Genomic DNA, 14,367 nt, shown 5'->3' with positions numbered 1-14,367 from the left:
AGTGTACAAAGATGTATGTGGTCAAGGAAAGTACAAGGCCTAAATGTCACGTCATGTAGCTCAATAAATTGAGTTTCTGCTCACTATGAATACAATAATGATATATGCAGATTTTGTGTGGGGCATAGGCTCAAACTGTAAAACAGATGCATACCTGTTTTACAGTTGGACAGTCCTGACCCCCTGACGGACAGACGGACGCTCAGACTCAGACAGTTTTAGAAATGATCAGGAGCAATGCCGTCTTCATCTGGTTTTAGACAAATATCGCCCAATGGCTCAAGGTTAAAACTAACCCATTGCGAGTGTTGCAATAGTCTCACTTTGTTGGCAAATTTGGCAGCCTCCTATTGGACCATAAAACACACTTTACGGAAATACGTCTTCAATCAAGTTTCACAATAAAAGCATCACCTTTATAAGTTGAATCTTGTTTTTTAATTTGAAGACCAGACGGTGCTCTATATAAACTCCGTCTTAGTCCCAGGTTCATACAGCGGATTGTTTCACCATAACAAGATACCAAACCTGCTTAAAGAAAGATATTTCACGGCTGAACCGCATTACCGGTTTTTACTTTAGCACATCCACCGTTTGTTTCCGGGTTTAAAGGACAGGAAAGAGGTACGACTGTCATATGATTTCAGCCAACATCGCTCCAGACCCCCTCGATGTAGAATAAATGTTGTCCTTACTATAGCAGCAGAACGACAAGGAACGTTTTTACACATCTCCCTACAAGTAAGACGACTTCTTATTGATTTTAAAAGCCATTACTTTGCTGTAGAAACTGCCAACCTCCCTAGCTTAACCATTAGCATGTTGGCTAACCGGTTAGCATGTGGAGGCTGGTGATGTGCACGCATTTGGCTTTATGTTGTTACAGATTGCCCCCCCCACGGAGCGACGATTATTAAGTTAAAGACACGCGCTATTGTCACGAGGCAGTCGGTAATAGAGCTTGTGTGATATTTGGTCTTTGTAATCACATGTGAATGTCTGTTGGCGTGTCCATGGCGTTGTTTCCCCGTTTTTTAAAAATGTTTTAAGCTGATAAGGATTTCGTGACAGTCATATATTGTCTCTTGGTCAATGGGGACCGACTTTTCCTCTCTCTTTCCCACTAGACTGCCTGACCTGCCCTGCTAAAACCTCGACAGACATGGCAGCCAATGGAGCACGTTGTGGACAGCCACAGAAACGTCCAGGAGCCAAAGCAAAACAGAATGGCAAGTCGACAGGTTGGTGAACTTTCCAAATGTAGAGCAGAGATCGGGCCACTCATCTCCGTTGTGTCCCTGAAGTATTCAACTTGCGTCATCTCTGATGACACAAGTTGATAACTGCCACCATATGGGTTGAACAAGTCATAAAGACTCATTTCATGTAACTTTTTTCGATTTCAAAGGGTGGCCTGAAATATAACTTGTCACACGCATCATGTATTTAGCATTAACAGGTCATGAGACTACGGTAGTGGAAGTAGAGGCAAGTATTCCAGTATTTGAAGTTGATTGGATTTCTGTTTGCTCTCCAGACTCTTCAGTAAGAGAGAGGCGACAGAAAGATAAGGAGGACCGCCTGTCTCTGGTGGTATGGAGGAGGCCTGTCACCACACTGCATTATTTCCTCCTGGAGACCCTCATCAAGCTAAAGGAGTGGACCGTGAAGTAAGAAGTTTAAAAAATAAATAAAAATGTCTAGCGTTTTGTCAGGATGTTTTTGTTTGCTGGTGCTTAGGACCGTATGTCATGTTTGGAGACACTGACTTTAATAGTTACAATTATTGGAACTTGTTTCCTTACTGACAGTTTGTCTACTTTCCTTCCTGTTCAGGCTTTGGCAACGACGAGGCACGGTGTTCTTAGTTTTGTTGTTATGTTCTCTGTTCTCCTTCGCCTACTCCACTGAGGGAGCACACCAACACGTAAGGCTTGACCGATTCTGTTATTTATTCATTTGTTTTCCCGTTAATAATCAACACCATTGCTCTGTCACCAGCCTGTTTAAAGGTTAATGATAAGTCACTCTTTATCCATCTATAAACATTCTTGTGAGGAAGCTGTTAGGAAATAATGAGGTCTGCGCTGTTGTCTAGTTAACCCTTGGTTATAGTCGGTTGGCGGCAAGTTATGTTTACAAATTCCTCCGTGCAGTGGTCCGTTACCGTTCGGTGAAAGCATCGGCGAGTTTCAACATAAAATGAATCTCTCTAAATTCCTCACATTTCTAATGATGAAATAATATGTAACCCACAACAGCTCTTATGTAAATCATTACATATGAGTGAGTACGTTGTAACATCCAACAGACACTGAAGCACTCAAACTGTTATTTACAGTAATTAAGAATCGCCTTTTTTAGAACAAGGACATCATTCAATTAGCATTTCCTGTTTCCTACGCCATCTAATCTGTTTTATTTTACTCTCCTCGGTGAAGTATGTTAAGTACCTGGAGAAGAGGTTCCTATGGTGTGCCTACTGGGTAGGCCTTGGGATCCTGTCCTCGGTTGGCCTCGGGACTGGCCTGCACACCTTTCTCCTCTATCTGGTAAGATGACACTCTATGGTTTGGCTGAAGTGTTTTTTATACACCAGTTTTTTTTTTAATTGGGTTAGTACAAAATATAGAGACGCTCACAAACAATATACCAAAAAAAGATCAGGCTTCACTGAATTAAGAAAGCGCTGCAATCCCAGCAGCCACCTCACTGCTATGGTGGCTGTGAAGAAATCATCAATTTTAAGCAACAGTGCAAAAGGCTCCACTGAGAGTAAAAACTAACATCTTAATGAATTCGAAAACCGGCGACTGTTCTGGCTCTAAATAAAGTTGAAACCAACTGGAGAAAATGTTGATGAAATGTGCCATTTTAATAAGCAGCATGAAATTGTAATAACCGGAAAAAGTATTTCAGTTGCCCACCTGTACAAAACAGAAATTATAAATGCATGTATCTCTCCACTTAAACCACTTTAATATCGTATCATCCACATGTTTTTGTCATGACTGTACCCATTACTACATTTACATATTTCCTGGAAAACTTACTCCAGCTGGCCAACATGCGACCCATATCTCAACATCTCAGGAGAGACTGGTAACTGTCATTATCTGGTCGGCTCTACTCGGCATGAGGGCGTCCTGTGTGTTTCTACAGTATGTCAATTACATCTAATAAACCACACGCTCTAGTCTCTTCTAGATGTACCTGCCCAATGGACATAAAAGCCCACGTGTGTCTATTCCTGTAGTTGCCAGAGGATGGCGTCACACTCCATAGTCACCGTCTGCTGCTCCTTCAAACTCATTCCATTTTGTCACCCTTCAGTCCAGAGCTAACCAGAAGTTCAGTGTCCTTTTTCCCTGACATGCAGTCACAGAATGACTGTATGACTGAGTCACCAACATCTGTCATTTGTCTTGGTTTTTTTAAATTTTTTAAAAAGACAAGAAATTAGCAACATAAAACTAGAGTGCGACACAGTCCGCTTTAGACCGATGATGTGGCTTCTGTTATGGAGAACTTGTGCAGATGTGGACCTGCTGAGTCAGATGTTTCCATGATATTGAAATCATTGGAAAATATATTGCTGTGCACTCCTTCCATCAATGCTTCACATTGCACCGTGTGTTTGTTTGATTGGATTCACGGTCCTCTATTGTCTCTAGTCTTCAGTTACTTCAAACACTCAGTCCACCAACAATATTGCACTGCTAGTGGTGGCTCATACTACTTCTCTTTAACACTTAGACCGTGTGACCTCATCCTCTCTCCCTTCTCTGCCTGAGGGAGGTTTCTTTCAATGAGTAGGCACCATCATCTCCCCCATATGGAACATGTGGAGCATCTGTTTGTCCAGTTTGTTTTTCCTAATTTATGCTTTTTAACAGGAGGAAAGTATTTAGTTGGGTAAACCCATTCCTTTGAAATTCAGGACAATCATATCATGTCTCATTTGTTTGTTATCATAAGTAGGAGGGCTCTTGTGGCCCAAGACTGAAGAATAACGTAACTTTTCATCATGAATGGACCAAAGATAGAATTGGTTTCAACAGCATGTTCAAGGGGTTGTAGCTGTGGAGGAGTGGTCTTGAAGAGGTTTCCTGTTGCGGGGGCCACATCAGCACATCAGTCCTTTCCCAGTTCCTCTCTGGTCGACCTTCTGCCATCTGCTCACACCAATGCAGGCGTCCTTCATCGTGTTCCCCTCTAGATTGTATCGCATTTACTTTAGCTCTCATACATATTCACCATATGATGTCAACATGCTCTGCTCACAAGGAGACGGTTTCCTGTGCCTCTGTTCCCTAAAACAGAGACACGGGAACAACAGCTCCTAATACTGCAGCCTACTCAGTGTTGATGTTGGCCGTAGACGGGTAACCCCCGGTTTCTATTTTGAAGGGAAAAACCACATGTCCCACCTGCGCAGTTACACTGTGAATTCACCTCGAGCCTGAAGCATTAATAGATAGCCCCATAGAAACGATGAAATCATCATTCACTCACCATGATCTTATGATTCATCATGATGTTTTGGATGTCATTGCCGTGCATCTGTGTGCTGGATTCTAGTCATAATATTGTGCATGATAAGAGACTTGATCAAAGCTGTAATGATGGGAGCTAAAGACGATGATGTTGATTCACCCCTTTCTCCATTCGTCTCTTTGGTTTCAAACGGGGTCAGTCCTGCTATGACCTTTTTTATGATGCCCAGAGAATGATTCCTAATTTTAGGAACTGCATGCCTCATATCGGGTCAAAATTGAACTCGACCAACACAGGGTGTTTTGCTAATTAGTTGTTGGCATTCCATGTGCTGTGGTTGGTAATGATCCCTACAGGATTAAATCATCATCAACATTTTTGGTGAAGCAGCAAACCTAAAAACTTCCCTCCTGCGCGATCCAGAGTTCAAAAATGTCAAAGCAGTTTGACCGGGAAATTTCCGGAACTCCTTCATGCAAAGGGATAAACCATTTTAATCACCCCATGGCCATTCGTCTCGAGTCACCTTCCCAATAACCTTTTACATACTGAGACCCATTACTGGTTGGAAACGGAAGAATTGGTAGTATGTTGTGTGTGTGTCATACAGCGTGAATGTAATGAACTCTGCTGCTTTATGGGTCCACTAGCGGTGTTTTTGCCTGGTTGTCTTGTTCCTAAATACTCTTTTTAAATTATTTTTTTTATTTAATGGAAATCTACTTTGTCAATGGCACACATAATTGGTTTATCTGACCTGTATGCAAACTGTTGTACTTTGGTGAACAAAGAAGTTCACTGTAGGGCAGCCTGTCCGATGAGTATCAGAGTATTAACAAGGAAGAACTAAGCTGTGAGTCAAACTCTGAAACCAAACTGACTTGTCGTGAAGAAATGGCAGTTAAGTGAAGTCCTGTTTGGTTTAAAACAGCGTGTTGTGTAAACTAAAGAAGCCTCTTGTGCACTCATACTTGGTGGAGCGGGGGGGAGGTGTACTACGGGGGCTTGGGGGATGGTTCCAGTCAACACAGATTAATTGTGTGCTGTCCATCTACTGCCTGTATCACCTTGAGGAGGCATAATGGAGGAGCTGTGTTGTAGTTACAGGTGGGCCAACTGTTATTGAGGCCAGGTGGCTGGGGCTAACCAGACGCCTTCACAATGATAAAGGATGACATACCTGGCTGTCAGTCAACTACCGTTGGTCTGTGTCTGTACCTGTGGGTCGATGAGTCTGTTCGCACACTCCGTTTTAAAACGTGTGTGTGTGTGTGTGTGTGTGTGTGTGTGTGTGTGTGTGTGTGTGTGTGTGTGTGTGTGTGTGTGTGTGTGTGTGTGTGTGTGTGTGTGTGTGTGTGTGTGTGTGTGTGTGTGTGTGTGTGTGTGTGTGTGTGTGTGTGTGTGTGTGTGTGTGTGTGTGTGTGTGTGTGTGTGTGTGTGTGTGTGTGTGTGTGTGTGTGTGTGTGTGTGTGTGTGTGTGTGTGTGTGTGTGTGTGTTGTAAGGTCAAATCATACTCTCCTATAGACAGCCAGTCGGGGTCTCAGAACAGCGAGGGAGGACGAGCTCCTGAGACCAGAGGGCCTTTTAAGTGCAGCACCTGCACACAAGGCCCAGGTGTTGCCAGTGCTGCCAATTTACTAAGTACACATGGCTAAAAGTAACAGTTCCCAGTTTATTAGGTACACCTAGCATTTACTGACTGTCTAAAATATCCTTTTACCTGGGACCTCTGCAGATTGAGTGTGTACTGTATTCCCCATTGCTCAGCTCCCCCGAGCCAAAGTTTTTGCCACATTTATGAAGCGGGTCAAGTAGTTCATGATTTCAAGTTGGATGAAATGATTGTCTTGTCTCACCTCTCTCAGGGTCCTCACATAGCATCAGTAACCCTGGCAGCATACGAGTGCGGCTCCACAGACTTCCCAGAGCCTCCGTACCCAGACCAGATTGTCTGTCCCCAAGGTGGAGGGATGGAGGGAAGCATCTCCCTCTTCTCGATCATGTCGAAGGTCCGCCTGGAGGCCTGCATGTGGGTAAGTCGTAGTTTGAATGAAAACACAATTCAGTGATGCACTCTGAGAAATGGCAAGAATGTTAGCCAGTGCCAGCAGTGGGTGGGCATTGTGACAGCTGGAAACTACTCTCACTCTCATTTCAACATTCCTACGTTATATTTATATACGCTCGAAAAGCTTTTTTTGGTAAGAGTTACCTACACAAAATAGTCGTCTGTGTGTGTGTACGAAATTCAAAAGTTCATGGTGGCATGAATTCGTTGCCTTTGGATGAACGTGGGGAAATGGATGAGCAAATGCTGACATGGAGCATTTTTTTAATTGTGCTGGTTTAGGGGGCGGGCACTGCCATCGGAGAGTTGCCTCCGTATTTCATGGCCAGAGCGGCTCGTCAGTCAGGAGCTGATCCAGAGGATGAAGACTACGAGGAGTTTGAGGAGATGCTGGAGCAGGCGGAGGGCGCACAGGTCAGTTACACACTTGCACCCACACTGATATGACAACCATTGGCTTTGTCGTCAGCAAGTCATGTACACAGAAATACAAAGAAATATTCATATAAAGATTTAAGAAGCTGTACCCACCTCCCAGAGGATCTTTTCTCTTGATTAGAAGTGGCACAGAGTTACACCTTAATGCAAAGTGTATCATTTTTCATCTGAGTCAGGTAAAAAATCTCCAAAGAACACACACCCAAGTTAACTGAATAGGTTACACTACGTTACCAAATGTGCCACATTTAGTGCAGAATGTGGCCTATATTCAACATCCTGTCCTCCATTGAAGACACACAGCAACTACCCTGAATGTTGAAGTATTTATCCCTCTATTAGGTTACATATTAGCACAGGTGTTTACACTTTACCTACCCACCCAATATGATATGATCATATCTGATCTGGCCTCATCTTTATAATGCACCACTGACCATGCAGCCACTGTCCAGTGATTGGTCTCAAAGTGCCATGTGACTTCAGTGAAGCCCCTCCCTCCTTGCGCTTCCAGTAAATCGGTCTGTTTGTGGGTGAGTCACCCTGAGCACAGCTCCCCCTTTAATCATCCCCTGGGCTTCACTCTCTCTGCCTCCCTCTTTCCCCTCCTGTCTTTTCACCGGCCTCTAATTTGAATGACAGAGAGTTCTGTCAGGAACCAAGCTCACATGACTGGAGACGGCTGAGATCAGATGCTGAGTCAGCAGCAGCCACAGAAATCAGAGAAACCTTGTACATTGTCTCCATGAGCTATTCTCACTTCGCTGGTTCTCAGAACAATGGGATGAAGAGGCCCACCTCAGATCACATGGCTTTCATCATGGCATCTTATGTCAGGGTGTATCCACATGTGCCTTTTTCACATGTTTACTAAGCAATTAACTCGACAGAAGAGTCAGAAGCATTTTTACTAAGAGCTGAGGAACACATGGTCCATGGGAATAAATGTCACACAAAATATCTTAAGAAGTAGATTACATCCAGGTGTGCATTGCTATAAGAAATATTCTTAGTTCAGTATTCTTTATTGGACTGAAATCAGATGACAAACATGAAAAAAATAATAAATAAGAACTTGTCACTTCTAACTGTCATACAAATACCTTTACAATTACTAGAGAACATGAAACGGATAATCTGTCATTTTAATCAGAAAATATGATTAGAAGTTATTTTAAGTAACTTTAATGCTGCATCTTTAAAGGTGGAAAACAAAATAATAAGGAGCATATAATATTGCTCGCGCAGGGTTTTTGTTTCTATTCATCTTCCCTGTGTAATCGCAGACATTCACCAGGATGAAGATGGATCTAAAGATCTGCTGCACTTTTGTGCCACTCAGTTTTCAGATGTAATGTCACCTAACTAACTAAACCAAAATAGATTATTTTTTTAGAGAAATGGCAGGTATTTCACTCAACAGGGCAGTTCTTTATTGCAATAGCCTTGCAAACTGAGAATTTGCCGAGAAATACAGTTCAGGTATTTTCAAAAATGAATAAAATGGTGATGTGTTTAGAGACGCCAATGAGTTTAAAAAGTGTGCAGTCATTCATATCTGACAGCTGTAATGTGGTTTGAATTGTTTTTTTCTTAATTTGTTGCAGGATTTTGTCACTAGAGCAAAACAGGGCGTTCAGCATATGGTGCAGAAAGTGGGATTTTTTGGGATCTTGGCTTGTGCCTCGGTAAGTTCTTTAGACTGTCCCTGCAAGTTTTATGCATGCATCATCAAAGATTAATGTTGCATTCAAGATGTCTTTCCTTATTTCAACAAACTTGTGTCACTGTTGATTCAAATATACTTCTAAAGGAATTAACCTGTAATAAGGTAACTTGTGAACTGAAGCCGGTTCATCAGTAATATGTGCTTTATGATTTCTGTTGCGTGTGCGTTTCAGATCCCCAATCCCCTCTTCGACCTGGCCGGAATAACTTGCGGCCATTTTATGGTTCCCTTCTGGACCTTCTTTGGAGCAACTCTAATTGGGAAAGCCATCGTCAAGATGCATATACAGGTCGGTATCTGACGTGGTTATACACAAGCAAAGGACCAGTTCACGTCAAATTACACCAGGCTTTTCCTTTTTAACATAAAAACCACACCGGCACAGAATATTAACCATCTTTTGTTTCATGTCATCACTATTCTCTGTCCACATATGGTATCAATGCATGTCAAACAATCCACTCATAAGAAAAGAAAGAGGTATGCACTGCTGACTAATTCACAATCCTCACAACCTCAAAACGTGTGGGAGAACTCCGAACAAACCTAGAGCTTAGATCATGGGCCATGTGGCTGTGAGAAACTCCTAATTGTGCACTTCTGGTTAACTCTTTCTGACAGGGTCCTTTTGGGGATTCCTTATTCTAGTTCTTAGCTTTGGGATTCATCCAGACCATATAAACAGGCACAAGATGAAAGGAATGAAGCTTTTAAAAAGTCTTTAATTAGAGTTTGGATTTTTGTTTTAGATCACAAAAAACGGTTTTAATGATGGCTCAATTGTTGAGTCAGCCACACGAGTGACTAATATGAGCCGATACAATGAGAGTCTGTCTGCGGGTGAGTCGCTGAGTGTCTTAACAAACTAAACCTATCCATCTCATGGGGGTACCAGTCGGTGACCTCACTCTGAGGCCTTTCAGACAAAGGTTATGGAGGCTTTAGAGTGGACATGAGCAGCCAGACATCAGAGAAGGAAGTTAATCAGACGGTGAGACGCTGCAGGGGGTCCGTTTGTGTATATTCTTTCTTTTTTTTTGTACCTTGGACCTCTTGGGCATCACGTGTCATATCCTGTCTGATTTTGTCCAGGAGGCCATGTGTCATGCTGTTTTAAAGCTGATCAGTTTCAGGACCGGAGAAAGAATATTGGGGATTTTTTGCCCCCCCCCCCCCCGCTTTGCAAACCACACAAAGCCCCTCACAGCCCAAGATTTAGCTTACTGCCAGGTTTGGGTTTTGTAATTGGTCTGTGACGCTGGCAGATGTGGCCTCAATTTCCCACAGCTGTGCTGCTGAAATAATAAATATCTAAATATGTTGTATCTGTAAATATATATTTTTGTTTGTTGTGCATTTCTAGAGACACTTTGTTGTTTTGGTAATTATTTTTATTATGAATTATTTTCCTTCCTAAATGTTTCTTCCCATTTCCTGTAAAACATTGCTTTATAAAAAGATATATAATGTTGTGTCGGGTAAAAGTTATATGTTGTATACCTCTGCATATTATCTGAAAGTAATGTTTTTTAACGCTTATTAATCTTTCCCTTGTTTTCCTCCAGAAACTATTTGTTATCATTACCTTCAGCAAGCACATAGTGGAGCAAATGGTGTCTCTCATTGGGTAAGTGTGTGTGTGTGTGTGTGTGTGTGTGTGTGTGTGTGTGTGTGTGTGTGTGTGTGTGTGTGTGTGTGTGTGTGTGTGTGTGTGTGTGTGTGTGTGTGTGTGTGTGTGTGTGTGTGTGTGTGTGTGTGTGTGTGTGTGTGTGTGTGTGTGTGTGTGTGTGTGTGTGTGTGTGTGTGTGTGTGTTGTGTGTGTGTGTGTGTGTGTGTGTGTGTGTGTGTGTGTGTGTGTGTGTGTGTGTGTGTGTGTGTGTGTGTGTGTGTGTGTGTGTGTGTGTGTGTGTGTGTGTGTGTGTGTGTGTGTGTGTGTGTGTGTGTGTGTGTGTGTGTGTGTGTGTGTGTGTGTGTGTGTGTGTGTGTGTGTGTGTGTGTGTGTGTGTGTGTGTGTGTGTGTGTGTGTGTGTGTGTGTGTGTGTGTGTGTGTGTGTGTGTGTGTGTGTGTGTGTGTGTGTGTGTGTGTGTGTGGGGTGGGGGGGGGGGGAAGACAAAGACAGACACAGACAATCAGGTTATTTGTGGAGTCATGGTCTTCTCCTGGTTTTGTGGATGGCAATACAGTTGTAAACATTTTCAGATGCATTTTGTCCCCTGATTGGAGATCCTGTATGAATAAGTGCTTCCACTGCGGGGGGTGTACGTACATGCATTTTGCATTTTTCCACACAAAAGATTTACCTCACACACAGTGGGTGTCTGGCATGTGAGGTCCCATCTGAACATGTTGATCTGACTCACCAAGTTCAGCTTTGACTTAGATATTTACCCCAGTGAGGTGGGAAACCTTCTGACTGTTAAACTAATTTCACGTTTAACCAATTTTAAGTGCTTAACGGTAATATCTTAATGTGGCATTCAAAATTCAAATTTAGCAATTACCCAGTTGTTTAGTAAATTGTCTAAAAATTCATGCAGTGGGAAGTCTGCTTTTCTTTTCTAGGTAATAATAAGTTTCACATCATGTAGAGATCCCTTTCAACTGTACTACTGTTGGCCAACATCTAAAACTATAGCTCCATTGCTTCTATATGACATGAATTAATAAGATTGTATCCATTATGATTGCCCCCCTGGTGAGCTGATCCACATAACCAAATAAGGACACGAGCACACCCTGATTGGATATCTTTCCACCGAGAAGGCAGCAATGGTGGTAAAGGTGATGACATCATGTCGACTCACTTCCTGATTTAAGGGGCTGACACTGGCTCCTATAGAGAGCTGAGGAGTATAAAAGGAGGGCTAAAGGCTTTCTGCTTCATTCCGCTCTGCTGTCTGCTCCTGCTCACAGCGGAGGAGAGGAGGTGGAAGCTCCAGGATGGGGCCCCACATGTAGGATGGGGCCTCCAGCAGCCGTTACAAGGATGCTCGTTGAGGACCTTTGGTAGTGTTCAGGGAAAGAGAAGACTTCATGAGCTGCTCTTTAAGGCTCTCATAGGGAACTAGTGTTCTTCTTCAGTTGTTTTTGTCTCCATGTCAAAGGAAGGATGCTTAAAGGGTAAGTCAACTAATGTTCTTCCCCTTCCTGTCTCTTGTGTCTCTTTTCTTTGCCATGCTGTGTGGATGTACGGTGTCAGGTCTGTGCCTAGAGTGGGACCATCACTCCAGAAGCCCTTTAGTCAGTACCTGGAAGCACAGAAGAACAAGCTGCACCATGAAGGAGGAAGTGCACCAGCGGTAAGAGCAATACCTCATTTCACCGGGCACCACTTTGGAATGATGGATTTATTTATTAATTTATTTATTAATGGATTTATTTGTTAAGATGAACAGTATATGTATTTGAGCCTTTTGTGTGTACTTTTTACATATTTTTTTTTTATAAAGATACTTAGACTTTATCATTAAAGAAGTGTGAAGATGATAGTCAGTGCTCTCTAGTGGGCAAAGTATGTAACTAAAGTTTTATTTAGTATTTCCTCAAACGTCTTTCTTCCATTTCTGTAGTGTTTAGTTACTCGACCAACATATGCGTTGATACTTCTATATTTTCTAGCTCTGGGTTGTAGTTTTTAATCAGTCTTTGGCTGCTAGACTACATATACGATACACTCCATGGGTTATATTCTGCAAGTGGGGAAGGTTTGTCATTGCATATGAATATCATTTTCTTCATGTACTACTGACATGTATGGAGGATGCAATCAATACTCACAATGTTATTTCTATGAACTAATACTACACTATGCTCTTAATGATGGTAACTGATGGCATGTGCACCACCCAATTGTGTGTTTCCAGGATGAGAACTGGCTGTCGTGGGTGTTTGAGAAGGTGGTGCTGGTCATGGTCTGCTACTTTGTCACTTCCATCGTCAACTCCATGGCTCAGAGCTACGCCAAGCGCCTGCGGCAGCAGAGGCTCTCGGCGGGGAAAACCAAGTGATGTCCAGACAGAGCGGTACAAACATCCAAGTGACTGTTTTTCCGCTGCCGCCGCTGAGAGCCCACCACCCACCCCCACTCGGCCACAGCCACTTACAACTTAACAACAAACCTCACCCCCCCCCCATCCATTCTCAGAGGCTGACCACTCAAAAACCAGGCACTATTTGTTGGTGTGTGCGAGCGCGTGTGTGCTTTTGAGGATGTATGTGCTGTTTGTCCCTCTTCAGGTTTTGTAGTTCTTCCTCTCATCTCACTCTCTTGGTGTGTGTGTAGTGCAATTGGTTTTATTTCTGATCTTATGTTACTTTGTTAAATTAACCCATTCATTGACCTCAGATGTAAAGCAGCAGTTCGGTGGTGACTGCTGTGTAGGCGCAGTGCCCATCAGATGCTATGCCTTATGCAAGACGGGGAGGTCTCACTTCTCTTGAATATAGTTCTTGACTTAACTTGATTTTTATTTAATTTTGTAACATTTCTGTATGGGTGGATCTTGACTTGTTTGTACAGTGTGCTGCCAAGATAACTGCTATGGACTGTCTTTATTTTCAGGGTTTAAATTTTACTCATGTTTTTGTCCTGTTAAACGAGACCAAATTAGTCTTTTTTTTTTTTGGTCTCTGGAATTGTCAGTTTTCAAATGGTGAAGGAAAAAAAAAAAAAAGAAGCAATATCAACTTAAAACATTGTGGTATTGACGGTTTGCACATTGTGTAAATATCTTAATATCTTTTTGACAGTATGCACAGATGTATTTCTATTCTAATGGTCTGTGTGGACATGAGTTAACTTGAACCAAAACAAAAAAGAAAAGGTGATATCATTTGTAAAGTGACATTGTACTCTCGGCTACCTAGACCCATTTCTATTCTGTACATTTAGGTTGAACCTTGGATCAGATCATATATAAAACATGTAAACCATGGACCTGGTTTCCAAGTCTGATTGTCTTTTTTTTTCCCTTTGCATTCTTTTTGTTGAATAACTTTTAAATGTTCATCCTCCATAAGCTATGTTGTGGTCTTGTGCTGTTTAAAAACTGTTGTGAAGATTCTTAAAAACCCACTAATGCTTAATGTTCTGAGAAATGAACATCGTTCAGGTAAGTGAACAGTTCAGCACTATCCGTTCTTAATGCTTCTTGTTGCAGTTGTTAATCGGGGCTGACTCAGACTTTTCAGCCATGTCGGGGTGGGGGGAGAAGTCCGGTCTGAAACATACTTTGGTCCACTCCAGCTGGTGGATAAGACCCCCTTCTCTAACTTTCCCATCCCGTCAGCTAGCTTATCAGACTGGTGTTGGCTGGTAAATTAGCACGGCAACAGCGGTCTGTGAGCTGGCTGAAGCGATGGGCCTTCAGCACTTTGGTTTGTGCCGCTTCGTCCATTTGTGGAAACGAAGACCCGTCGAGAAGCTCCGCTTTTAATGTCGGGGCCATTCCACTTCTGGAAATACTGTGATGAAAAAAAAATTAAAGTGTTGGAAAAGTATGTTAATGGCTCCTGTCACTTTTTTTTTTCTTTGTGCCTAAACACTGCTGAACACTCATTTACATCTTCAAACCAGAAAAGCTCTGTAGCTGTTGGGGAGCTTCCTCAGCAGATGGCGACGCTCCGTTGTGGAA

At 42.6% G+C, this 14,367-nt stretch overlaps 1 protein-coding gene across 2 annotated transcripts; it reads left to right on the top strand.

Moving 5' to 3' along the window:
• The first annotated feature begins 441 nt into the window (after positions 1-441).
• vmp1 (vacuole membrane protein 1) lies at positions 442-13,675 on the top strand. Of its 2 annotated transcripts, none has more exons than XM_034548188.1 (12): positions 442-741; positions 1,128-1,229; positions 1,538-1,670; positions 1,837-1,927; positions 2,442-2,552; positions 6,364-6,531; positions 6,849-6,980; positions 8,612-8,692; positions 8,906-9,022; positions 10,299-10,360; positions 11,934-12,033; positions 12,598-13,675. In XM_034548188.1, the coding sequence occupies exons 2-12, from the start codon at positions 1,163-1,165 to the stop codon at positions 12,739-12,741; spliced, it is 1,206 nt and encodes a 401-aa protein (XP_034404079.1). In that variant the 5' UTR covers positions 442-741; positions 1,128-1,162; the 3' UTR covers positions 12,742-13,675. The 2 variants fall into 2 exon arrangements, with proteins under 2 accessions (XP_034404079.1, XP_034404078.1); XM_034548187.1 differs by having other exon boundaries at positions 444-741; positions 1,128-1,241.
• The last annotated feature ends 692 nt before the right edge of the window (positions 13,676-14,367 follow it).

This window comes from Cyclopterus lumpus, chromosome 13, assembly GCF_009769545.1.
Source record: "Cyclopterus lumpus isolate fCycLum1 chromosome 13, fCycLum1.pri, whole genome shotgun sequence".
NCBI classification, from domain to species: domain Eukaryota; kingdom Metazoa; phylum Chordata; class Actinopteri; order Perciformes; family Cyclopteridae; genus Cyclopterus; species Cyclopterus lumpus.
The sequence above is the reverse complement of the archived record's forward strand: the minus strand, read 5'-3'. Positions and strand labels throughout refer to the sequence as shown.

Excerpts from the sequence above, each read along its gene's own strand:
- vmp1 (XM_034548187.1), top strand. The coding sequence starts at position 1,163 with ATGGCAGCCAATGGAGCACGTTGTGGACAGCCACAGAAACGTCCAGGA. Across the intron at positions 1,671-1,836 it reads CTAAAGGAGTGGACCGTGAA|GCTTTGGCAACGACGAGGCA; the intron begins GTAAGAAGTTTA and ends CTTCCTGTTCAG. Across the intron at positions 1,928-2,441 it reads CTGAGGGAGCACACCAACAC|TATGTTAAGTACCTGGAGAA; the intron begins GTAAGGCTTGAC and ends TCCTCGGTGAAG.